At 43.0% G+C, this 25,675-nt stretch overlaps 3 protein-coding genes across 4 annotated transcripts in view; 1 reads left to right on the top strand and 2 right to left on the bottom strand.

Annotated features, from left to right (window-relative positions):
- Nucleotides 1-25: 25 nt before the first annotated feature.
- On the bottom strand, nucleotides 26-18,442 carry golgb1 (golgin B1). 2 transcript variants are annotated; one of them, XM_079654348.1, is made up of 20 exons: nucleotides 16,783-18,442; nucleotides 15,906-15,984; nucleotides 15,562-15,732; nucleotides 15,331-15,444; nucleotides 14,482-14,646; nucleotides 14,252-14,374; nucleotides 13,645-13,758; nucleotides 12,750-13,452; nucleotides 12,589-12,665; nucleotides 11,455-11,515; nucleotides 6,101-11,102; nucleotides 5,606-6,017; nucleotides 5,292-5,525; nucleotides 3,942-4,742; nucleotides 3,608-3,801; nucleotides 3,138-3,297; nucleotides 2,790-2,890; nucleotides 2,628-2,699; nucleotides 2,165-2,252; nucleotides 26-2,063 (listed from the first exon to the last, which is right to left on the bottom strand). In XM_079654348.1, the coding sequence occupies exons 2-20, from the start codon at nucleotides 15,972-15,974 to the stop codon at nucleotides 1,926-1,928; spliced, it is 8,799 nt and encodes a 2,932-aa protein (XP_079510474.1). In that variant the 5' UTR covers nucleotides 15,975-15,984; nucleotides 16,783-18,442; the 3' UTR covers nucleotides 26-1,925. The 2 variants fall into 2 exon arrangements, with proteins under 2 accessions (XP_079510474.1, XP_079510473.1); XM_079654347.1 differs by having other exon boundaries at nucleotides 14,482-14,649.
- Nucleotides 18,443-19,356: 914 nt separating this feature from the next.
- guca1aa (guanylate cyclase activator 1Aa) lies at nucleotides 19,357-21,701 on the top strand (the record flags this gene model as incomplete). Its single annotated transcript, XM_079656315.1, has 4 exons — nucleotides 19,357-19,554; nucleotides 20,707-20,856; nucleotides 20,936-21,029; nucleotides 21,574-21,701. 4 exons carry the CDS (start codon nucleotides 19,357-19,359, stop codon nucleotides 21,699-21,701), a joined length of 570 nt encoding a protein of 189 aa, XP_079512441.1.
- Nucleotides 21,702-22,613: 912 nt separating this feature from the next.
- Nucleotides 22,614-25,675, bottom strand: part of orc5 (origin recognition complex, subunit 5) — a 3,786-nt gene continuing 724 nt past the window's right edge. Inside the window, exons 3-9 of the mRNA XM_079655673.1 lie at nucleotides 24,842-24,964; nucleotides 24,617-24,672; nucleotides 24,256-24,368; nucleotides 24,106-24,153; nucleotides 23,917-24,027; nucleotides 23,009-23,121; nucleotides 22,614-22,909 (exon numbers count right to left, since the gene is read on the bottom strand). Coding sequence (XP_079511799.1) covers nucleotides 22,864-22,909; nucleotides 23,009-23,121; nucleotides 23,917-24,027; nucleotides 24,106-24,153; nucleotides 24,256-24,368; nucleotides 24,617-24,672; nucleotides 24,842-24,964 — 610 coding nt within the window. The 3' untranslated portion in view covers nucleotides 22,614-22,863. The remainder of the gene's footprint in view (nucleotides 22,910-23,008; nucleotides 23,122-23,916; nucleotides 24,028-24,105; nucleotides 24,154-24,255; nucleotides 24,369-24,616; nucleotides 24,673-24,841; nucleotides 24,965-25,675) is intronic.

The following is a 25,675-nucleotide window of genomic DNA, read 5'->3' on the forward strand; positions in this document are numbered from 1 at the left end:
ACATCAGTACAGACAGACACAGCTGATGTGTTTAATCTTTATTCTGTGATAAAAGAAAGTGAAAGTAACTTAACAAAAAGTCCCACAGAGAAGCATTATGTTTTAAAACCAGCAGTTCAATTGTTAAAATATCACAGTTGTTATGTCACTTCAACATTTATAAATGTTTGCTCAATCATCGGATAACGTTTATTTTGTATTTAATGAATTAAATAAAACCATTAACTGACAAAAGTACTACAGTAATTTAAAATATACCAATGTGGTTTTTCTACACAAATGAAAAAAAATGATTAATGCTTGACAAGATCTGTCCCTGATCTAAACCACCATCACTTTTATTACATTTTAGTTTTCTATACAGCCCTTTTTAAAGTTATTTACAGTTAAAGTATATTTCAGTGTGTAACACATGAAGAACATAAACGTTAAAAGAAGATGCGCACAGATCCTTCACCAATACTCAGCGATTAAATAAACAGGAATCAAGAGGATGATGTCAGTATACATGTGGATCATTCTGACTGCTATGGCATTAAATGATGCTACATTAGAGTGGATTACAATGGGATGGATATTGATAGGAAACACGGCAGTCTTTCTCCTCTGGAATGGATCCACACTGCGGTAACATTTTTCACCTGCTGTAAAAATGACAGAGCAAAAAGTAAAATCTAAATCTGTGCAACAGAAGCCTGGATGGGAGGGGATCTCATTGGACATGTTCATTTAGGAGGGAATACCCAATTCCACCTTACGTACATATTCTACACTATAATGCTCCCCTTTCTCGTGATTTATATAAGAGGAAAAGCAAACACACTACAGGAATGTGTACGAGAAAATATTGCACTGTGCTCCCATTTTGTGCATTAAATGAGTAGAATAGGAGACTGGATTATAACAGCATGTCCTGAACCTCAAGCCATCTTCAAATTATAGTTGGACATTTTGACAAATAAGCTAGTTCACTGCAAGTGGATGGAAGGTTTCCATCACTCAACAGCCAAACATTTTAATAGAACTCGGTGAAATTGACCAAACTGGTAAGTCCGTACTTGAAGTGACCCTTTTAAATCCAATATAAAAAGGCACATAAAGAACACCATCATGACACACTTCAGAAAGCAAACTTAGTCTCCTGTGTCCTTCCTTCTCGGGTTTCCCTTGAAGTCATACACAAGCAACATAATTAAAACCATTAACAACAAACTGTATACATTTAAATACTTTGGATAAAATATAAATGCTGTGTTCATGTTATTGGGAATAATCGGAAGTTTCCTTAGCTCCCTTGAAGACAGAACAATAAAAGTTATGTTATTTTAGGAAAGTACACAACTTCATAATCTCATGTCATGAGACAACAACGCTCATATCTAACGCAGTAACATTTTACAGAAGTAAAAGTTGGGATACAGTAAGAAACTTAAATAATTAACACATTGCTTATCGATTTCTGCTCCTATGTTATTTGTAATATGGTTATACCGTAATTTGCTGTTCACGTGAAGTGACAGGAAAAGTATATTGCTATCAGCGTGTCGTGCTTTATTGAATTAATAAAATACAAAATTGTCTCTGTAACGTCCATGTTGGTAATTGTTAAATGGACTTTATATTAAGTTTTTCTAGTCTTCTGATCACTCAAAACGCGTTGTTTTCACATAACGGCTTAAAGCTAATAAAGGCAGAAGAACGACTTCCCAACTCTGTGGATTATCCGAGGGGCGCATGAATGCAGCATTAAGTCCTGTAAAGTGCAATGTGTGTGTGGAGAGCCTCCTACACACCTTTTTATAATTGATGACATTAAAAAAAACAGATGGATGGCTTGGGTTAGGTCTGCGTCAAATTTCCATTCCCTTTCCCCTCCTCTCTCTAACTCTAGATCCTATTGGTCAGGTGTTTAAAGGGAGCGGTTCTCAGAGGAGCCCGCCCAGACACAGCAGCAGCAGGATGTGCACAGTGAGCAGATAGAGGCTGAGCAGCAGAGGGGTGCGCTGGCGGGAGCAGAAAGCCCCCCGCAGCATCCGCATCAAGCTGGGGCCACCTCTCCGAGCCTGCAGGAGAGAGAGGGCAAGGTTACATCCAGCTCATACGTCTGTGTTATTATAGTTACTTTGACAAATGAGGTGGAGGGGGACATTAGAGGGAGCCTTACTCGAGTGACGGCTCCTTCCTGCTCGATAAAAACAGTCGTCTCCGAGTGATCCTCCTCCTGTGCCGAGTGCCATGTACCCTGGCTGTGACTAATAATAATAATTTAAAAAACGATGTTAGTGGTGATAATTGGTCGATTAAATACATTTATGAGAGCTTAAACATTCACTTTTTAGATGCAGAACAAATATTCTGAAGCACTGTTTATCAACTGCGATTACAAATCATGATCATTCGCTCAACGTTAAACACATAATAATTAACAATAACAAGCAATTTTCTGATCATGTTTATGAAGTTCTTCTATTTTAATAACTAAGTATCATTGTTTTGGATTGAAAAAAAACAATTGGCTTTAGAAGCAATCCATTTTACATTACATAGTGATTTGATCATATATACAGTATAACATTAAAATATTGCTTGAAGTTCCCTTGTCTTTTATCTTGCATCACTTTTCATACCGTTTGAGTTGATCCTGTGTGGCCATCAGCTGCTCCTCAGCGGCCACTCTCTGCTGCATCTCTTGATCTAGCCTGAGGTAAGAAAGAAATGGATTAGTATCCGTAAATGTTATCCTTAATCTTTTAAACAGTGTTTCAGGTCAAGTTTGACCTCGAGTTTACCTTCCCTGCAGCTCTTTGACCTCGGCTATGTATGCATGGCTGTCTGACAGGCTGCTACGCTCCTGTGGGGCTCCAGGAGCGCTGTCCACTTCCTCTGTTCCCTGAAAAAAAGATTATAAAGGATCCACGTTATATGAAGCATCCTTATCCTATGTTCTGTACATTGTACAGGTTTAAATCAAACCTTGTGCAAGCCACATTTCTGGAGAGCTATGGATCAAATTCAAATATTTCTAACAACTTGAAGTCCAATTGTTATTCCCAAAGTGAGATGTGGAACCATCTATTAAGGACACACACATCTATAATGTTCCTTTGCAGTCAGAAGAAGTAGCAGCAGCTGTATACCTCTCTCTGATAGTGTTCCTGCTGGAGCTTGGGCTTCTGAGTGCGGGCCTCCTCCAGCATGGCGCTGAGTTGCCGCAGTTGTTGGTCTCTCTCTGAAAGAGTGGTGAGGGTCTGCTGCTTCAGCTGCTCCGCCTGAGCCATCCAGTCCATACGCTCCAGTCTGATAAGACCAAGACAAATTCATATTCATTCAAAAACAGAAAAGCAGGGTCCCTACACCTCTAGTATCCTGGTACGTATGGCATTAATGTGTGGCATTTTCTTAATAATAAAACATAAAACAACAGTGATTCATCAAACCTTTCTTCCCATGTCTTAGCATTTATATAGACTTTTGAAAGACAGATTAAAGACATTTATAAAACCAATTAAGATCCTATTTTAAGATTCATACATTTGAAGACTAATTAAGGTCTTGAAACATTCTTGTGGCATTTTGCTTTTCTAAACTCCGTCTCTGTGTTTCTCACCTGAGAGTTTCTATCTGCTGTTTGCCCATTTCCGCCACATTCTCCAGCTGCATGATGATACTGAGCATGTCTTCATTCCTCTTCCTCTCTTCATACAGCTCCTGGCTGACTTTAATTAGCTCTCCGGCTCCAAGTCGAGCAAGCTCTGACTTCAGCTTCTTGAGCTCAGTCGCCTGTGTCTGAAGCTGCTCCAGCTGCACACAAAGAGAAGGAAGGAGAACAAATTGATGTTGGAATAGATGTAAATGAAAATGCACGAACATCATATATGTTTTTGCCAGGAGATTTGTGATGTCCATAATATTGACATGTATTTGTCAGACATGTAACTCACCAGTCTCTCCCTGTCATTCTGCAGGGCTTGTAGTGCATTCTTCAGACCCCACACTTCTCCAGTGGAGCCCCCGGGGCTGCTGGGTACTGGGACGCCCCCTGCTTTACTCATCTCCTCCAGTCTCAGGCTCAGTTCCTGGGCCTTGTTCAGAGCCTGGTCCCTGCTGTCCTGCAGGGAGGCCATGGCTTTTGAGAAGGACTGGTTCTCTGCTCTCAGCTGCGTGGTCATCTCTCTCTCTGCCAGCAGACTCTGTTCCACAGCCAGCAGGTCTCTGGCCAGCTCCGCCACCCTCTCCTGAGCGTTCTCTGACTCTGTCCGCATCACCCCCCCCTCCCATCGCAGCTCTGACAGCTCTTTGCTCCTGCCCTGCTGCTCCTGTCTCTCCGTCTGTAATCTCTCCTCCAAAGCCTCCACTTGCTCTCTGGCTGCTTGCAGCTGCTCCCTTAGCTTCTCCACCTCTGCACCGGGAGCATCTATCACCTGTGGTGCAGCCTGGCTTAGAGACTCCCTTTCCACTTTCACTGCTTCCGCTCCCGTCTCTTCGGCTCTGATTACACTCTTTACCTGACTTTCTAATTCCGCAATGCGCGCTCTCTGAGCCGCCAGAAGCTGCTTGTGCTGCGAGTCCTTCATGCTCAGGACTTGGTTCAGTTCATCGCGGTAGCCGTGGAGCTGAGCGGACAGCTGAGACCTTTCAGCATACAGGTCGTCTCTCTGGACCAGCAGAGAGCGCAGCTCTTCTTTCAGGCTGTTGTTCTCCCCTGCCGCCTCTTGGATCAGACCGTCCTTCTCCAGCATCACCTGACACACACAACAACATTCCTATATCATCAGCTGGGCATACAACTCACAGAAAATATGAATGAGAGGGTCTATCAAAAGCACCATTACAAGCTCTCTGTGCCTGACATTTTTGGCACTTTCTTAAAAAAGGAAGGTTGTCTAAAAGGTTTGCAGAAATGTGCCTTTAGCTTCATAAGAATTAAGCCATATGTTCTAATAATACTTAAAGTTACAACATTTTTTGCAGGATTATTTTTGAGACTATGTTTGGAGTATTTAAGATTAAAATAAAACATATCTAGTCAAGCCCTAGTCAAGTTCCAACACTTCAGGATGTCAGGATCTTTCTAATACAGAAAAGAAAAGGTATGCACTAATGTGTAACTCAGAGAATCATTTTCCTTTTGCTGGGTTTCATTATTGCTTCTTAAACAAGGAGTTTGTTAAGAGTGCTCGGGAACTAACAGCTTTGAGCAATTCTTTCCAGTTCCTGTGAAGTATTACATTGAAAATAAACATTATTTCCTCTACTACCAATACTCTAAGCTTTAGGTTTGTGTGTGTTACCTGCAGGTGTTTCTCCTCCAGCTGTTTGTACATGTTGAGCACTCGGTCTCTGTCATCCTGCAGGGAGCCCATGGCCTTCATGAAAGAGTCCAGTTTGGTTTTTCTGTTGTTGCTCTCCTCTTCAGCCTTTCGCAGTTTTTCTTCCAGATCCCTCAGCTCCCCTCTCCTCTGCTCCAGCTCCTCCTCAGCTTCCTTTGCCCTGCTGTCGGCCTCCTTTCTAGCCTCCTCTGCAGCCTGGGGAACAAAAACAACCATGAGAAGTGAACAATGTCAACAATATATGGGGAATGCTGGAGATAAAAGCCTATAAATACCTGAGCAACAGCATGCTCCTTCTCTCCCAGCATTTCCACTTCTCTCCTTTCCTTCTCATTTAACTCAGTCTGCAGACTCTCTGTCAGGGCTTTAGAGGAGCGCAGGTCTGTCTCTAGTTGCTCCACGTTCAGACACAGCCGCCTCTCTTCGGCCTCCCGCTCACTCAGCTCTGTCCTGGCTTGGTCCACTTCACCCTGCAGCCGCCCGACAGCCTCCTCCAGAGCTCTGGCCCTCTGGTTGAGACTCTCCGCCTCTCTTGTCAGAGCGTGAGCTTCATTTTGTGCAGCCTGCAGCTCGGAGGTGGTTTGCTGCAGCTTGTTTTTCACCTCCTCTAGGGCGGCTTGGCTCTCTGACACTTTCTTTTCCTCCCCTTCCAGTTTCAGCTTCAAATCTTTCTCTGCCTTCTCCAGCCTTAAAGAAGAAAACAAATCTTGTAAGTTTTAAGCTAAAAAGCAAAAATACAATCAAGGAAAAATGGAAGAGGACGTTTTTACCTGTCAACTGATAGCTGAAGTTGCAGCTTCAGAGCAGATTCTCTCTGGAGCTGTTCTGTCAGATCCTTTGCTCGTGTCTCAGCTTCCCGCACCTCGGCCTCTTTACCCTGCAGAGAGTCACTGAAGCGAGTCTCCCATTGTTTGGTCTCGTCCAAAACTCTGTCTCGGTCGTCCTGCAGTGAGGACATGCAGCGCGAGAAGGCAGCTAACCTGGCCAGAGACTCGTCCAGACGGGCTTGCAGCTCCTGGGCTCGTCTCTCGGCTGCTCTTGCGACCTCTCTGGCCTCGAGGGTCGCTTCCTCTTCCTTGTCCCGCTCTCTGTCCACCTCGTCCAGTCTCAGCTCCATCTCCTTCAGTTCGCCTCCGAGTCTGAACCTCACAGAGTCCAGGGTCTGCTCCGCCTCTGCCTTCATCGAGGCCTCTCTGTGTTGGGCGGTCTGCTCCATGGTACTCCTCTCCGCTATAGCTACGCGTGCCTGCTCCTGGGCCTCATCCAGCTGAGATTTACAGCTATCACTCTCTGCTTCTGTCCTTTTCAGGTCTTCTAGAGTTGTCAAAGTCTCCAGTTGGGATTGTTCTAACTTATTGTGGAGCTCGTTGTAACCTTGCTGCAGCGCCTTAGCGTCTCTACCCATCTCGCTGATCCTCTCCTGGTACTTGATGCAGTCCCTCTGCAGCTGCCGGACCTCCAGCTGCTTCTCCCTCAGCAGCTCCTCCAGCTGCCGCGCTCTGCTCTGGCTGCCTTCCCTGACCCTCTGAGCGGACCTCAGCTGCTGCTCCAGCTCCCTCTGCTTACCAGACTCTGCTTCTGCTTCGGCTCTCTCTCTCTGTGCTTGCCTCATGTCCTCCTCCAGCCTGGCGGCCCGGTCGCTCTCGCTCTGCGCCTCGGCCTCCAACTCGGCCCGCTCCCTCGCCAACCGCTCCACCTCCCGCTGCAGCTCGGTCAAATGCTCCCGGTTGTCCGCCGCCTCCTGCTGGTAGTCTGCGATGCTGCCGTTGAGCTGGGCCAGCTGGTTCATCAGACGCTCCTCCAGGTTGTCCTTCTCGGCTTCCAGGCTCCTGAGCAGCTCTTTGAACTGCGCCTCCCTCTTGGCCCCCTCCTCCACCAGGCTCCTTTCTCTCTCTTTGCCCTCTTGGAGGCACTTCTCCAGAGAGGCCACCAGGCTCTCCTTCTCTTTACTCTCCTGGAGATCTCGCTCAAGAGAGGCCAGCTCCGCTTTGAGTCTAGCTTCCTGTTCCTGCCACAGTTCCCTCTCTGAATTGACAGCTGCTTCCATCTCCCTCATTTTCTCCTCTAATAAAACACTTTCAGTCATTTCTGCTTTTTCCTCAGAGTGTGTTTCTGGTGCAGGCGCTGCAGCTATTTGTTCAGCTTGTGTTTCTTTGTCTTCATTCTGACTCTCAACAGGCTCTGCTGTGGTCATGGTTATATCTGATTGCTGGGCAGTGACTACCTCTTCTTCAACAGCTGCATTAGTTATAGTGTCCTCTGTCGGTCCTGTTTGGGCAAGCTGTTCCTTCAGTTCCTCAATCTGCTGCCCTAACGAGTCTCTTTCTGCCACAGTAGAATCCAAGTCAGCTTTCAAAGCCCCCAGCTCATCCTGAAGTCTTTCAGCCTCTGCTTTGAGAGTCCTTCCCTCTCGCTTTACCACGGTCTTGTCCTGCATCTCTCTGAGTCTCTCATTCTCTTCCTCCAACTCCATTATTTTCTGCTGCTTTCCTTTGGCAAACTTTCTCATTTTGTCTTTCACCAAATCCACCTCTTTCTGTGCCTCTTCTCCTTGCCTCTCAGCTTCCTGCCTCCCGGCCTCGTGCGCCCTCACCTTGGTCGCGAGGTCCTTCCTCTCCTGCCGGGCGGCTTCCAGGACTCGCCTCACTCGCTCGGCCTCGTCGCTCACGTTTTCGTACGACTTGAGCAGAGTCTCGTACTCGTCCTTCATGCCTTGAACCTTCTCCTCCCATTCTCTGCAGGCTTTGGCGGCCTCTTCTTTGGCCAGCTCCACTTCCCTCTTACAGGCGTCTTTCTCACTCACTACGCCCTCCATGGCCAGCTTGAGGCTCTCGCAGGTCGATCCTAAGCTTTGGTTTTCCACTAATGTCCGGTCAACTTCATCAATCAGTCTGACTCTTTCCGCTCTCAGCTTCTCCAGCTCATTTTCAGCAGACTCCATTTTGTCCTTCAGCTTTTTAATGAGCTTCTCAGTTTCAGCCAGCTGTTCCTTTTTGGTTTTGTTTTCTTTTAAGACCTCTTTGCGAGAAATCAAAGCAGCCTGAAGTTTCCTTTGGAGCTGCTGGACCTTTGCCTCGCTGTCTTTTCCTTCCTCTTGCTTCTGTGGAACCTCGACTTCTAACCTTTGGGATTTTTCTTGCTCAGCATTCAGTTCTTCCTGCAAAGAAACTATCAGCTGATCCTTCTGAGACACCGTGTCCTGCATGGAGTGTATGAGAGACTTCTGCTCGCTAAGCTGCTGACCTAGCTCCATGATCTCAAGGTTCTTATTGTCGAGGAACTCCTTGAAGTCCTCCACCTCGGCCTGAAGAGTTGTGATGGAGGATGTAGAATCTTCAGAGGTTGCTTTTGCTGCAATTTCCATCTCTGCTTTCAGGGTTTCAGCGTAAGCCTCAGCTTGGTGAAACCTTTCTCTGAGGTCATTCACTTCCTCTGAGAGTGCATCAATCTGTCTTTCCTTTTCTCGTAGTGCCTGCAGCTCTTCGCCCAACTCCAATAATTCAGCCTCCTTCATTGACAAACTGGTGTGGGTTTCCAGCAGCTGCTTCTCTAGCTCTGCGTTAGCCGTCCGCACGCTCTGGATTTCTGCTCTGAGGGCTTGCAAAGACTCATTCATTTGTTCAGAAAAGAGCGACTGCTCTGCAGGTTGCTGGACCGGATGACTGGCTTGTGGCTGTGATGAATCTGTCTCTGACGTGGCAAAATCCACCCATTCCTCCTGGACCCAATCACTTGTTGCTTGCTTTTCCATGTGTTCAGCCAGTTGCTTGGCCTCTTTGGGAGGTTCAGTGCTTATTTGTTCTTCTAATTCTCTCAACTTAGTCAGAAGCACTTCTCTCTCCGCGCTCTGCTCCTCACATCGTTCTACGAGCTCGTTGTATTCTTCTTTCTGCTGCTTCAGCTGTTCCCGGTGGTGCCTGTCTTTCTCTTTGGCTTTGCGGATGGTTTCCTTGCGAGATTCTTGAGCCTCCTGAACTTTCTTCTGAAGGGTTTCGCACTCTGCTTCAAGAGAGGCCACTTGGGACTGTAACGCAGTTATTTCAGGGGGACCGTCAGCCTGCTGAGAGTTTTCAGCTTCTTCAATTAGCTTTTTATTCACAGCCAGTGTTTCAGTGAGAACTTGATCCTGTTGAGTCATCTTCAGATCGAGGGCCTCGACCGCCTCTTCTTTGGTTCTCAAAGTTTGTTGGAGTTCGAGGAGTTTGGCCTCCATTTCCTGGATCTCCTGCCCTCTGGATTGCTCTGCCTCTGGGATGTCTGCAGGAGTTTCAACCTCTCGCTCTTTCAATGTCTTCACTTCTACATCGAAATCAGCAACCTTCTTCATGAGCTCTTTGCGTTGCACAAGTGCAGCCTGCAACTTCTTCTTTGTGGTCATCAGTTGGGTCTCCAGCACTTCTTTCTCCTTTCGCACACTAGTGAGTTCATCATCTACCTGAGCGCCTGAGTCTTCAGAACTCTCTTTCTGTTTCTCGTCTCTGATCTTCTCAAAGTCTACTATCTGCTCCTTCAGCGATTTCACTTCACCATTTCTCTGGAACTTCTCTTCCTCTGCTTGGAGGAGTTTTGCTGACATACTGTCATTGAGCTCCGTCGCTTCTTGCTCCTTTTGTCCGAGAAGGAGTTGCAGCTCGCTGATCTCCGTGTCCTTCTTTGATAGAGTGTCATTGTTGAGCTCTGATGTCTGAGAGTATTCCAACATGCTGTTTTCCATCTCTTGGAGTCTCCTTTGGAGCTCAGAGGAGAGGAGCTCCCTGTCCTCCAGCTGAGCACTGAGCATCCTGACATGCCCCTCCTGCTCTGAGAAAGCTTGTTGAGCTGTTTCCAGATCTGCCTGCAGGGCCTGGATCCTCTCTTCCTTAGTTTTACTTCCACTGCTCAAAATGTCTATCTGTTCTTCTAGAAGCTGCATTTCAACACCGTATTTCTCCACCCCAGAGCTGCTGTTCTGAGAGAGCTTTTCCATCTCCTCTCTGGTGGACTGAAGTTCCTCTTCAAAACGATTGGACTGGGATTCTGCTTCTTCTTTGGCAGCAGTGAGATACTGTGTCTCTTCTTCCAAGCTCTTGATGTTCTCCTGTGACTCTGCAGCTGCCTCTCTGAGCCCCTGAAGCTCAGCCAGAATCTCACCGTACCTCTTCTGAAGCTCCTCTGCTAAAGCCTGAGCAAAGACCTGACCAGAGGATATGCTGTCCTCTGTGGTGGAAGAACTCTGCTGAGTCACGTGAACTTGAACCGTCTCTCTGATAATGACAGAGGAGGACTCTACTTGAACTGTGGAGGTTTCCTGCTCCATGCTCGTCGCCTCCCAGGACTGCAGCTGGCTAAAGTCCTGCAGGTTGGACGGCCACTCTTGGCCTCCATCTTGATTCAAAGCTTCCAGGAGGGTCCAGCTGCTGTGGGCCACCTCTGAATCACTACTGGCCACCATCTCATCTGAGGAGGCTCCTTTGGATTCTTCCGGGGACTCAGACTGGTCTCCGATGAGCTCTGGGCTGCTCTCAGTACCAGCAGACATGGAGAAGACTGACGTGTCTTCGGCAACTAAGGTGGTTTCGTCGTCACGTGAATCCTCCATGAAGCCAGAAAGAGCTGCAGAACTGTCATGGGGGGGCGTATCTGCATCCTGACCCTGATCTGGGGTCTGTTCGTAGTTTTCAGACGATGCAACCCCACTGGCGCTCTGCTCAGTGGCCTGTCTGAGGGACTCTCGCAAGGCCAGCAGCTCATTGTCTCTTTCTAAAAGCTGCTGCTCTAGTTCCAGTATGTGCTCTGTGAAAGACAATAACAGGAGATGGGATTTAGCATTTCTGTTACTTCTTGAATTCTCACAATGTAATTGAATGGCACACTGATTTTGTTATTTTATATAACTGCTGTCACAAAATAAAGAACTCAAAATCTACAGCAGTAGTAGTAGCAAATCACTATAGTTGTAAAATAAAGGTTGTGGAGTAGAAGTATAATGTAGCAAAACATCACTGGCTGACACAAGTTATAGCTCAAATCTTTTTCTTTTTTTTAAAGTGGCCTAGCCACCAAGAGCTCTTTATTGTTTGACTGTATGTATGCTCCCATTTAATGTTTTAGTTTTATTTTGGAAAGACAAATTCAATTTGTGTACCATGCTTAGCTTCAGTTGAATCTTGGCCCGATGGTTCAGTCACATCATCTCTTTCAGGTGTCTGAAACAAACACATTTGAAATTGCAGAATTACATTTTTGTTGACCTTATTATTAAAACATATACTAAAGAAACCCTTTAAAAAGCTTGACATGGTTTCTATCATTGTCCTTAAATCTATGTGAGCACTATCTATGGCCTTAAGTGAAGACGGGATAAGACAGTAAGGAATAACAGTTGATCAGTGCAGAGGGGATAAGGGACATTTCATTTCAGAGGATAAGAGCAGTCAGCTTGCCCTTTACTCGCTAAATAAAAGCCGACTGTGCAAACGGTATATCAATGAAAGAGGAAAATACAATGACACAGCTGTCTGACATTGTAGATATTAAGAACTACTTTTTACACCTCAGTCTATACCAAGCTTTTAGTCCCACAATAACATTTTTTTGAAGTTAAAACATGTGCAGAGCCTCACAGAGCTTATTTACAAGTTTACATTGTATACAAAACAAGTTGCTTCTTCTTCAGCCTAGCATTAGCATGATGTTTATAAATCATAGCTGGTGTGAGTGCATGCAAAATGCTCTGTTTGGAATGTGACAAAACCGGATAGACCACATTTTTAGGTGGCCAGGCTCGCATTGTGATCGTTCCTCAGAATGTGTGACTGTGATCCGTGCAGCATGACCACAATTTAAAGAAGAAAACCTCCCCAGCGAGTTGACAGGTCACCAAACTCTTCCTATCGGCCGAATAAGATAAATCTGACTTAATTACTAATATGTACCTATAAATGTTCTCACTTTGTACAGAAATGACGTTCACACACAAAGTACCATTAGATTGAAGAAACATGTCCAACTGTAAGTCAGTAAAAAAGATTGAAAAACAAAACTTTCCATTTCAGTATGGACAGTCTTATAAACTCCATCGCAATGTAGGACTGAGAGTCGTTATAGTTCAATAGTGTAATTGTAACAATAAATGATGAGTATATTTCTAAATTTGTTTAGAAGGAAATCGAAGGAAAACGATTAAATACAAGGTATAAATGCAAAAGCCTGCCATGACTCGGATAATGCATCCAGCCACAGATCATATGTAAAGAAGTTACATTGTCTTAGCACTCACTGTTATAATGTTATGCTCCAGCTGTTGTACCCTGGCAGCGGTTTCCTCATGTTCTGTGGTATTTCTGTCGAGTTGATCTGAAAATTGAAGATTCATGTTATAGCATCTTAATAACAAGGCTTGACACAAACACACATAACTTCATAAACACATGATGTTACCGTGAAGGGTTTCCATGGTGTGGGTGAGATGTGCACAGCGTTCCTCGCTCTCACTGCGTTCCTCTCTCAGCCTGGTCAGTTGTGTCTCAATAGTCTGCACAGTGTCCAGGAACAGGGAGAGGTCAGAAGGGACGGGGACTTCCTCCGCTGCTTGCTCATCCTCGACAGCCAAAAAGCGAAGATGTTTCCAAATCTCAGCCAAGACCTCCCCCTTCTTCTGGGCATCTTCATGTTCCTCCTTCAGTGAGGCCAGCTCCTGCTGCAGCTTATCTACTTCTGATTGCTCCCTCTCTGAAGCGTCCTCGCTGGAATGAACAACAGCCTCTCTCAGGGATGCAAGCTCGCTTTCAAGCCGCAGTATTTCCGCCCTGTCGCTCTCTGAAGCATCATGGCTGGCTTGTACAGCTGCGAATTCAGCCTCTTTCATCAGAGACAGCTCTCTCTCCAATCTGGCGAATTCCATCCTCTCCCTCTCCAGAGCTTCCACATTCCCATGCTCTGCCTCTCTCAAAGGAGCCAGCTCACCATCTTGCCTCAACAGCTCCGCCCTGTCCCTTTCCAAGTCCTCCAGGCTGGATCTGAGGGCTGCCACTTCTGCATCGGCCCTGCTGGCCTGTCCGCTCCACTGCTGCCTGTCCTCCTCCCGCTGCAGGGCGGCCTCGGCCAGCTCCTGCTCCATCTGCCGGAACTGAGCCGTCAGGATCTGTGCAGAAATTAGACAAGAGAGAAGCAGGACTTGAGTGGGTGTGTTTTGTGTGGCTACGCCAAACAATGCATAATAATGTTGTGCCATCAAGATGAGGGTGTGTCTGTTTGAACAGTTTTCTTTTCATCTAGCAGGAGCAAGAATAACAGTGTGCAGAACAGTCCACATGCACTAAATCCATCTCCGTACCTGTTTCTGTTGATCAGCGCTGCTCACTTCCTGCTGCAGCATTTCCAGCACTTGGGATCGAGAGTTGAAGGCCTCCTCGAGCTCCTCACAGCGCCTCTGTGCTGCATTCAGGGCCTGGGAGAGCAGAACAACATAGTGACCAAATGACTGTATTAATGGTGAATGAATCTGTGATGTGTGGACATCATTTTCTATTTTACAAGCTAAAAAGACATTGCTTGTTGTGTTCACCCCTTAAGATGATCAGAAGCAAATTCCAGTGATTTGCCAGTTATCCGTTTCCTTCAGAGTAAAGTGATTAGCTCGTGTTCATCGGCTATGTTAGGACTAGAAGGTGTTATACTGTATGTTGCAGAAATTGTACTGTCAAAAAAAAAACGGACTTAACAAAATTGGCATTTCATTAACCTATGTTTATTTGCGGTAATAACAAGCAGACTGATTGATAATCACCATATTAGTAAGTTGTAGCTATACAAATCAACAAAAAGAGAATAGAAAGAGAAGGAAAACCAAACAAATTCTTGGAGTAGGGGTTAAATGGGTTGATAAATATATAATCCTCACTTTGAATGTAAGTTATTTAAAGCACTCTTGGGTGTTGTACCTGCTGAAGCTGGCCGTCACTCTGAGACTGTGCTGTGACCCCCAGCAGCTCTTCTTCATGTTTCTGGATCTGTTCCTGGAAACGCACGTCCTTCTCACAGACCACAGCCTGCAGTTTCTGCAACTGAAAACAAAAGCACAAGAATTCATTTAGAAAGCAGAATCATGAATGAACTCTGTAATTGTTTAACACAATATGTCTATATGTTGCTATAAACACAGCTATGTCACCTGTTCAGCGTGGGCACATTCCTTGTCCTGAAGGGTTTTCTCTGTGGTCCGGAGTCGCTCCTGCAGCTCTCTGCTGTTCGCCTCCTCCTCCCTCAGCCTGTTCCTCAGTTCTTGGAGCTCCTCCTCGACTGCAGGACCGGCTCCAGTGAAAGAGCTATCTGGACTCTGCTGTAGACAAAGCAGATGTTGGAATCAGATAAAAGCATTGAGTCTTATTGTTGGTTTTTAGTGAACAAGAGGCATATCTCAGTCTATATAGGAACTGAACTATAGGAACTATACAGGATACTGGAGGATGTTTTGCTACTATCATACAACCATGACCATTTTAAGTGTTTATTTATACACATATTTAAAGAAGAAATTACAGGACTTTAAAGCACTCTTTGTACTTTTTTCAATTTTCAAGGATTACACTCGACATGGTAGGCACTAGGGCTGCACGATATATCGTGACGATAATCGCGATATGCACATGCGCAATATTCACATCGCGTGGACGTGCTATATTAAGTAGGCAAACTAACTCAAACACGTCATGTTACAATTCTTTTGCTGCTTGCTACAAAAGGAAAACTTGCGCGGTTCTCATGTCAGGGGTACTTGAGTGAGTGACATGCAGGCTCTGCATGCACAGCAAGCCACCAATCATAATCAAATCTCCAAAGCAAACGGACCCGGTGATTAAAGGTAAAAACACTGAATAAGGTAGTTTCATGTGTTTCTCCACATGAAATATGTTTTCATATCGCAATATATATCGCAGGGGAAGAAAAATTGCAAAGTCAGTTTTTTCCAATATCGTGCAGCCCTAGTAGGCACCCTGTATTAAGCCTTATTCAAACGCACCGGTGCCCCTCCTTGTCCTTTCAGCTCAGTGATCTGTTTGCTGAGGGAAGCCATCTTGGCTTTGGCCTGCAGTTTGAGTTTGGTGAAGCGGGCCTCAGCTTCGTCTTTCTCATTCTGTGGATATAAAGCAAAAAAACATAAGCGCTAATTGATAAAAGACATTGGCACAAAGAATAGGATTAGGAGACTTTTGGACTCTCGATAGCAGACTCACACACACAGCTTATTTACCTTGAGCTTTGCATCTTTGTCAGACAGCTCAGTGTCTTTTTCTCGGATGAGCTCCTTCAGCTGGACCACCAGTTGTTCCAGATGAGCCAGCCTCTCAAAGGCCTCCTCAGGGGCCTCTGACTCCCCTGGAGCCTGGCCCTCACCGGCGGGAAGCTGGTGCACCAGCATGCCCTGCTCAAGGAAAGAGAGAAGTTCAGTTTATTTGTTATGGTTAACTTTGTAAAACGAACAGGTAAAAACAGCTGAAATTGGACCAGATATTATTACATATTTAGCTGAAAAGTAAACGACATTGAGCAAAACCCTTCATAAGGATTTTTCATATTGTACTGTTGCTTTCTTACCTGTGGGTCTCCATCTTGGCCCTCCTCTCCAGAGAGCTCCTGGAGGACTGTGGCCAGACGGCTGAACATAAAGATGCCACTGTGAGGGGGAACAATATAACATCAGTAAATATGGTCAAATATTTCCTTATCTGCTTCTAAAACATTCATTCCTGTTTACATTTAGTCAATAAGTGTGATAAAAAATTCCATGTTCATGGCTCCTTCTTTAACTGTGCGTAGGAATTTAGTGCCGTTACAATTGTGTACAAATATTAACAACTTAGAATGAACATGAATATTACATTATTTTCTATATTTTGTTATTTTCAGAACAAGGCATTTTGCAGAACCATGCTTACAGAAATAACTATTCAACTTATTCTGTGCTAACATTTTCCCATATTTTGTAATTATTTGCCTTTCCCCCTCACGCAAATATGTGCAAAGCAACACATTGGCAGAGATCCCCGACCTATCTTCTCCGAGTTGGATCGAACAAAGTCGACTTCCTCCGAACCAGCCTGACTTTCCACTGCGGCTGCGTCACTCTTTTTGTGAACAGCAACGATTATAGCTAGCTAACGCAAAAATGGACGGCAAACTTTGCAAGAGACTGGACAACGGTGTCTTTAAAAATTAGAAGACACATCTTAAAATTAAGAAACAGCAGTGTGAAGGGGACACTGTGCCAAGACACCCGGTGTTTACTCTGGCTGTAGTTTGCACAATTACAGTAAGTAAGCTAATGCTACTTAATGCTATCTAACGCTGGTAAATAAGGACAGCTTCTTAAAAAATGCACTGCTGAGTTTTTCTCCTTGACGGATGACAGCTCTACTTTGCAGCCTGACTGGTGGAGCTTTTTTTTTTTTAAAAGAAGGACATTTTGACTCACCTGTTCGAGTGCTTTCCAGGTGAATGTATCTGCTTTTTATGTGATATATTTCCTCGGATGGATGTCAGAGCATAGCCACATCACCAAACATTCCCGGAAACAACATTTCCTGTGTTCTGATTGGACAGCCGCGATATGCGTGTATAAGGGACTGTCTGCAAATTGACAGGCGTGTACTTTCTAGGGAGTATCTGCATTTAATATACTTTTTTTTTTTAAACATTAAATTAACTTCCAAACAGTATAATGATGGCAGGACATGAACAAAGTTTGATCATGATCATCAACCATGGCAAGCAGCTTGGGAGGAGTCTGCTGCTGCTGTTTCACTACACCACAGTGTTTGTGGCCTTTGTGGGGCGCACAGTGCAGTGGATGGTGGACGCAGTGAAGTGGACCAGCCTGTTTGCACGCCACACGGTGTCAGTGTTTGACTCCATCTACAAATATCTGCACTGGGGAAAGAGGATAAATGTCGCTGGTGGAGGTGCCAGAGATATCTGTCCGAGCTCTGACATGGATCATCAACGTTGACTAAACTTATTTAAATGTGTTGTCTACACCTAAGGCCACTGAATATGAAGAAGGATAATGAGGCCTTACTGAAAATATATAGCTGTTTACTTTTTTAAGCTTCTAAATATAGCTATTTGTTATATGTGGTTACATAATATGTGTATTCCATCATTCGAATTTGTCTTAAAGCTCTTCCAAAATGTTGGAAAATATTGCTCTATTTGTGAGGTAAAATTGTTGCTGCGTTTCGTCACTCATATCTGCTGTTAATGCAAATGGGCTACAGGGTAATGCAAACTAGAGTAAAATGTGTTGCCTCATTATTGCACTACAGCAGGTGTAGGATTTTTCATTGAAAGCTACCAGCCAAATGTAGATTTTCTTAAATCGGTGCCTCTCTGAAGCATATTTAATTTTGCTGCAAAATATATTGTTTTTGTCGAGCAGCCAATTCTTATGTGTTATTAGTAATGCAAATCCTTGAATGAACAATGAGCTTCCTGTGAAGATTATGCTTCCTGTGGTTTTCCTGTCATAATCTGAAACTCTTATCCTACTTTGCAAGTGTTATGGCCAGTTACGCTGCTCCTGAATGTATTCCAGAGGCAACTACTATGAATGAAACCATTCTTTAAATGTCGATGTGAGAAATTACAAAATTGGAAGTGAAATGTTGCTTTAAAAGGACCCAAAGCTGCATTTACTAATGATTTACTAATTTACTTTATTTTTTGTTTTGTATTAGTGCATATATTTTCATATCACATTTTTTATAGCTCATTTAGCTTCCAGTTTATACACTAACATGTATATATCTGTGTTATTTGTCTCTTTTAATGACTAATGAAGTTTTAAGAAAGGATTGTTGGAAACACTAACTGCACTTATCTGCTAAATACCACTAACACAATACTGCTTAGGAAGATATGAAGAAATTTATATTTAGGAAGTGAGACTTCATTTCATACAGAAGCACTAAGACATGATGGATTTATTATTTTTACTTGTTTCTGGTATCGTCACTGAGATCAAAAAGCTTTTTGCATTGTTTTTAAAGTAATGACGCTAACTGTTATGTTTAATCACTGTAACAATCAGCCATGCCTTCTTGTTTTTAAACTGTGGTATCGCAATAAAATTCTCTATCGAATATATAGTAATGTTTTCATTTACAGCACCTTTTAAGAAAAAAGTTACAAAGTGCCTCACATGGTTAAACAAAAACTAACATAAGATACATGAACTATGCAAGGGTAATTATCACATTTCAAAGTTATTTGGTAAAGTGAGATGGTATGATTATAATAGGAAGTCGCATGTTAACATTGTAGGCATAAAACTGAATAATTTTCCCTGTGACTAAGTAATAATACTTAGGTTTTTCAGTTTAAATATAGAAAAATAGAAATGTTGGTGTGATGTGGTAAGACAGTGTTATAGACGTAGTACTGCATATAACCCGAAAAATAGGCTAAAACGGAAAATACTGGGGAAAAAAGCATCAAGGTGCAAGATATGTTTTGAGACATGATTTTGATTTGATTTGATTCTGCAAATCTCAGAAATAGAGCAGCAACTAAAGATCATTTTTTATGAATTCTCAATCTGCTGAGTAGTGTGTTTTTTAATGTGCATAGTGTAAAACAAGAACACAACACCTGCTCCACTCATACTGGAGTCCTCAGTTCAGATGCATTATGTGATGGATGTCCCTCGTCTCCACGTCACAGATGAAAGCTGCATCTTGTGTGTCAGCAGTTCTCGTGGTAAATATGGATGGAGAAGTCCACCTGGCCTTTCAATGGGCCGATTATGCTGATCATCTGCCTCTGTCCGGCTTACAGACAGTGATTAGATCTTTATATACACAGTCTATGGATTAGACCCAAGGAGGACGTCCCCAGCTACAAAAGGCCCCCCCATCAGCTGCTGCTCTCCCCCTTAGCCCTGTTGTTGTGTGACTGTGACGAGGGATAACATCCCCTTCACAGTAGACCAGCAGCTGCAGAAAAAAGGTTCAAGGTATCTTCTCCCTACACACTCAGGTGTCAAAGAGGAATGGGTAACTCATCCTCAAGCACCGTGGACGACCTGCAGGCGGTGGAGATGCACCTCTGGTACAAGAAGTTCATGACGGAGTGTCCCTCGGGTCAGCTCACCCTGCACGAGTTCAAGCAGTTCTTCGGCCTGCGTGGCCTGGACCAGGAGGCCAACACCTACATCGAGCAGATGTTCCGCACGTTTGACATGAACAAAGTAAGATTCTTTACATTGAAATACAAAGTTCAAGAGGGTTTAGACTTTGGTTGCAGAGAAAGAACGTTTTTTTTTATCTGAGAGGGTCAGGATTTGATGGTATATGCAGAGATAAGTACACACATCCTTTACTCAAGTAGAAGTACAGATACTCGTGTTTAAAATTACTCTGGTAAAAGTAGAAGTACTGACTAAACTTTTTACTCAAGTAAAAGTAAAGAAGAATGGGCTTCAAACTGTACTTAAGTAAAAATAGTACCCATAGCTACCAGCTGTTTTAAAGAGTATTTGACCTCCCTTTATATTAATAGAACAATAATGTCATTGTTAGCTAAGGAATGTTTCGATGCTGAACAACGGCAAAATTACAACGTTTTCATTGGTCCCTCTTCTTTAGAGAAGACCAGGAAATGACGGATACATGCAATGACTCTAAATAATAATGATCACGCCACCAAACACAGATTAAAACTAAAGTAAATCTGTTTTGAAAATGTAAGAAGTAGAAAGTAAAAATTCGTCAGAAAAATAAAGAGTGGAGTAAAGTACTGATACCATAAAAATGTACTTAAGTACAGTAACAAAGTATTTGTACTCCACGACGTCCCACCTCTAGGTATATGTGGGGTTTCTAGTTTGCGTCACGTTTTGCATTTCTTTCTACTCCCTTTTAAAGAGACAAACTAAATAAATACCATGTGGACAAAGACGTTATTGACATGAGATGAAGAAAGACTTAAATTTGTGTGCATCAGTGAGTTATGCTGTCTTTATTATCTACACTGAATATAACAATTGTTACTCAAACAAGCGGTTCAGTTATCTCCCAGCTACACGCATGTAAACCCCGGATCATGTTTATTAAGATTGTCTCGGAGCATGAACAGGGTCATCGCTATATTTAGGCCCCCTTCAGCTCACATTAATCTCTCTGCATGATTTCAACTATGGCATTATCTGTGAGATTGTTGATGTTGTTTGAACAGACCCTGGAGATGACCCTGTGGCACACTTTATTTCACACAGATAGAATTTGAAATTAAGGGGCCGTCGTCAGTGATTTTCCTCTTTGAATGTGTGAAAATAGTTTAATATTAATCAGACGGTGATGTATAATAATTAATTGATGTTTTGCCCCACTTGTTTTTGCAGGACGGCTACATAGACTTCATAGAGTATGTGGCTGCTCTCAGTCTGGTGATGAGAGGGAAGATGGAGCACAAGCTGCGCTGGTATTTCAAACTCTATGATGTGGATGGTAACGGTTGCATTGACCGGCATGAGCTCCTCAACATCATAAAGGTACAGCATATACTGCACTCTCTGTTGTATAGCAACTCATGGTCTCATCATGGCATACTGATATACTCTGTTCCTGCAGGCTATCCGTGCTATCAATGGGAATGAAAGTCAGGAAGATTCCGCTGAGGATTTCACTAACCGCGTGTTTGACAGGATTGATATAAACGGAGATGGTGAGTGTGTGAGATTTAGAACATTGGGTGGACAGTGTTGAGATATTTATCAGCTCTGAGGCCGTCTTGAGGCTAAAATCTATGGAAGGCCAGACATAAAAAAAATAAAAAAAAGTTGGTGCAATTTCCTTTATTTTTAACCGTAGAATTGATTTTATTCTCAGAAATTCAACTTTAATCCTAAAATGTCAAGTTCATTTTCAGTAATTTAAGAATTTGAATGAATTATTATCGATTAAATGGTTCTTACACAAAATGCAACTGAATAAAAAAAACATAATGAATAATAAATGTTCATATTCATTTTTTCTCATGGTAGGCACTAATTCTCTTCTGTAGAAAACTAGACAATCACAACAACACAATATTATGTTGATGGCTGTTGAACTTCCAACAATCCTTAAATCGTTACCAAAGGAGGTTAATTCAACAAGTACAATGTAATACATGAAATGCAATTTTAAAACGGGGGGTGTGGGACTTTTTTTACTTGACTTAATTTGGGAGAAAACTGCATGTTTTTAACGTCTTTTCCCTCTAACAGGTGAGCTCTCCTTGGAGGAGTTTGTGGCTGGTGCTCGAGGTGATGATGATTTCATGGAGGTGATGATAAAAAGCCTGGACCTGACCCACATCATGACGATGATCCACAACAGGAGGCACAGCGTTTAGTGCCTGCCCCGATGACTTTATCCTTATACACAATTCAACCTGAGAGTTCAGTACACGGCCTCTGAAGAAAAGGTCTTTCATAGACTAAGATTTCTATAAAGATTTAAACCAGGTTATTGTAATTCTGCTGCAAACTCTGACATATCTTATTTCTAACCTCTAAAAGAATCACATATGCATTTAGATGACTCAGTCAACCTTTGCAAAGTGGTACTTGTCTTTGTTTATCGTCGCTGAGCTCTCCCAAGGACACTTTGGCACGAGGGATAATCTCTCAGACGGTCCACTTACCCACAGATACCCTCAGGGATTAAACAGGGAGAAAGTGGAGCCGAGTGGCAGTTATATGCACCAAATCTGTATTTTCTGGGAGTCTACATCAAAATACTTGAGTGAGTTTTTACTTGTTCTTGCCCGTTGGGTTAACAGGAGGAGACTTTGCAGCGTAAAGTACACAAACAGGTTAAAGTGTCTGAAGAGATTAAGCCCATGTTTACCTTTTGTATCCTTTTTTTTTTTTTAAATAAAGCTGAAGCAGAAGACAAAATAGCAGCTTGTGATTGTGTGGCATTGAGGTGTGGGTGTGTGTATTAGCTTAATAACTTACTGCCTGTTCAGGAAACCCCATGACTTCAGTATACAACCTCAAACAACAGGATCAACAAATGTGACACGTTGTGGAAAGTGAACCCTCCCTTTAAACAAGCACGATGATTTTCCTGCACGGTGCCAAGGTCGCTCCATGTAAGGCACACATGCTTAACCTTCATAGTGTTCATCTTTTTCTCCCATTATTTTAAACAGGATTATCTACTGGCTCTCTTCCTTTTGTAATAAAAAAGAAAAAGGAATGTAAACTATAGTATTACTCTTGATATATCCTGTAAAAACACAGAAAAACTCAAACAAGTGTAAAGCAAACTTGCAAAAATGGCTTTTATTTTATACAAATGCAAATATTAAACATTATTATTAACAGTCATGAGACAAGGAAAACAGGGTTATTCTTTAACCACAAGGGGGCAGCGACATCATTGGATTATTTTCTTACACAGAAAATCCCAACAACAGTCCATCTCCTGATACTGCTTATCTTCAGATGTGTATTACCCTCTTTTGTCTTTCTGTCACCGTGTCTTGCCTCTTTCTTTTCCTCAGGGGCTCACAGGAAGTCATAAAGGTATTTGATAATCTCAAAATTCACAGTTCTGGAAGATAAAACAGACAAAGCATATCCTCTGTGAAAAAACTCGTAATTTGTTTTCATTTTCAGTCAAATGTGTATTAGCAGACATGCACACACACACCTGGAGATGGCACAGATGAAGTCCATAGAAACGGCACATTTGTATTTTGGGGCATCGATCTGGTCGCCATGACTGACCTGCGTCAACAGCTGCAGGGTCACCAGAGAGGAGATCTGACGGAGAATCGAGGGAAACATGAAATGCCTCTCCGTTCCACTTCTTTAAACAGCTTTGCCTCACTTTGAAGCACTAAATGACAGCCAGTAGCACAGATATGGTTTGAGCCTAATTTCCTAAAACCATTTCATGCTCGGGCCATAAATAGATCAGCATTTGGCTTCAGATACAAAACTCATGACCATATGGGTAGACAACTCTCATCTGAGACACTGTGGCCATTAAATTTGATTTAACATAACATAGTGTGTCATTTGCTCCCAGAAATGGGAAAAATTACAATTTAAAATCCTGTTAAAATGACTGTATGTTCTCATTTAATTTGCTTAACTGGAAAATGGGGAAACAAGCACGACGTTATTTTTTAAATATTCTGTAGAAGCTACTTCACAGACCCAGGAGTATTCCTAAAGTTGACTTTCAAAGTCACAATCATAGAGAAAGATTGAAGGCACTGTAGGGCCAAATAAAATACAAAATCATCCCACTACAGAGCTCAGGTTAACAGATTAGGACATGAGGACATCAAAATGTCCATCCAGAAGTTGGTATTTCAGGCTGTAGAGAAATGGCAAACCAACACACTCTCAGACATTTCCATCTCTACAGCCGTACTGTACCACTAGCACGGCTAAAAAGCTATGAATCACTTCTGAGATGCCAAAGAGAATCAATTGATATTATGCAGAAACATAGAACAAATGGAATGTGATAGAACGTGCCCAAAAAAAAACGATCATTATTCATTTACGGTAATCTTTTTTTGCGTCTGAAATTGTCTCGACCCTGACCTGGGAGAAGATGCTGGCAGTGGGGGCCACTCTGCTGTCCACCACGCTGTAGAAAATGGCGAGTAGGCGATCCAGAGGAAACGGCTTTGGCCCTAGAAGGTGGTTACTAGTCTAGAAAACAGAGACGGAACATATTAAGATTATATAACAGTTTAGCTTAAATGTGGAGTGTTATGTTAAGATGATCACCTTTTCATTTTTCTTCAAGAAGTTTGTTTTCTTTATTTTACCGTGGTGCTGTTGGGGGATAACAGAGCAACATTAAACTCACACAATAACACTTAAAGGGCTTTACAATCTGTACAAGATACCAATATTTATCATATGAAACTGCTGTACCTTTACAAAGAAGCGTTTGTCTGTGCGGGCAGGGTTGAAGGATGCCAGGTAGGCAGCAATCAAAAGGAACTTGGAGTAATAAGGCAGCTCAACATGAGTGTGAGCGGACAAACCTGAAGGGAAATAAAGGAATGAGTCCGGTGTACTGTGCAGTGTGTAAAAAGACTTTCCTACAGTACATCATGATGCTCAGCAGCCCTACATTTAGTCATACAGTACATTGATTCATACAGTGGGATTCATTTTTATGCCGTTACCAATTTGAGCATTAATGCAGAATGTCAATGCTTTAGCAGTTTAACATCTGCTCTGCAAGCGTATTACGTCATTAGATTCAACAGCGCTAAGTGTCTGTCGGTACCTCTCACTGCTCCATTCTCCTTCTCCTCCATTTGCTGCATCCGCTCCCACTGCAGGCTGAAAAGAGAACAGAGAACAGGGAATTATGAACACAAACCACAGCAGCAGTAAATACGCTGATTCAGGTTGTTCACCAGGAGGCAGCAAACAAGCAGCAGAACTAGAACGAGCCGATAGATCAGAAAGTGACATGGTTCATTAGCAGATCGATGTAAAGGCGACAGACCTGGACACTTCCCGCAGGTAAACAGTCTGCATGGCTTTTTTCAGATGAGGCTCGATGTTTCTCCACAGCTTGTGAGTGTCCGTCTCTTTCACTGAACACAGACACAGAGGAGCATTGATGAAAAAGCCACATTAAGAGCAGTTTAAATGGCTTATAAGAGAATAGATGTTATCAGGAAGAATAGGAACATTTAATTGCGTAACGGTTAAGGAGGGGTGACGTTTGTTGTGATAAATACAAATATCACCTTACTCTGCAGTCTCCAATGAACTATGAGGCTTTTTTGCCTTATTTAACTCAATGTTTCGGATCAAAGAAAGACATAGGTGTCAAAGATACAGATTGTTTTGTCACAACAGAACAGAAAAAGCTATAAAAACAGTGATTGTTCAACTTAATTCATAATTCTATTACATTTAGATGTTATGGTTTACCTATATTTTGCTGAAGTGCACTCCTAAAATATGTAACTGCAGTGAAGATGCCAAATTGGGGACTGTAACAGAAAAGTATTTGACTCACTTACTATAATAATCTCATTGTGTGATTCTTACGTGCTAAAGCTAATCTCTATGTTAGCCAGAATGCCCTTTACATTATCGCCAAGCTTGACCGCCCCCCCCTCCCTCTCTCCTCCATCTGTAGTCAATATGCAAATCAAAGAGAGCTGAATGGGTTCATCTTCATCCACATTTGATGAATACAATTGCCACCACAGGGACATAGTGATTAGTCCGCATATGTTAGTATATGTATGGTGGATGTGAAAATGAGAAAAAGTTTGCCAGCATATTCACATCAACAACTTTATATGGTGACAATATTTGACTGTTG

The sequence above is a fragment of the Notothenia rossii genome, assembly GCF_949606895.1.
Source record: "Notothenia rossii genome assembly, chromosome: 10".
Lineage (NCBI taxonomy): Eukaryota > Metazoa > Chordata > Actinopteri > Perciformes > Nototheniidae > Notothenia > Notothenia rossii.

Bases quoted from the DNA above. Each gene is read 5' to 3' on its own strand.
- golgb1 (XM_079654347.1), bottom strand. From the start codon at position 15,974: ATGTTCAGCCGTCTGGCCACAGTCCTCCAGGAGCTCTCTGGAGAGGAG. The intron at 14,650-15,330 runs GTGCGTTTGAAT...CTTTGTCTACAG, and splicing joins AAGGACAAGGAGGGGCACCG to CAGAGTCCAGATAGCTCTTT. The intron at 14,375-14,481 runs GTGACATAGCTG...TTTTGTTTTCAG, and splicing joins AATGTGCCCACGCTGAACAG to TTGCAGAAACTGCAGGCTGT.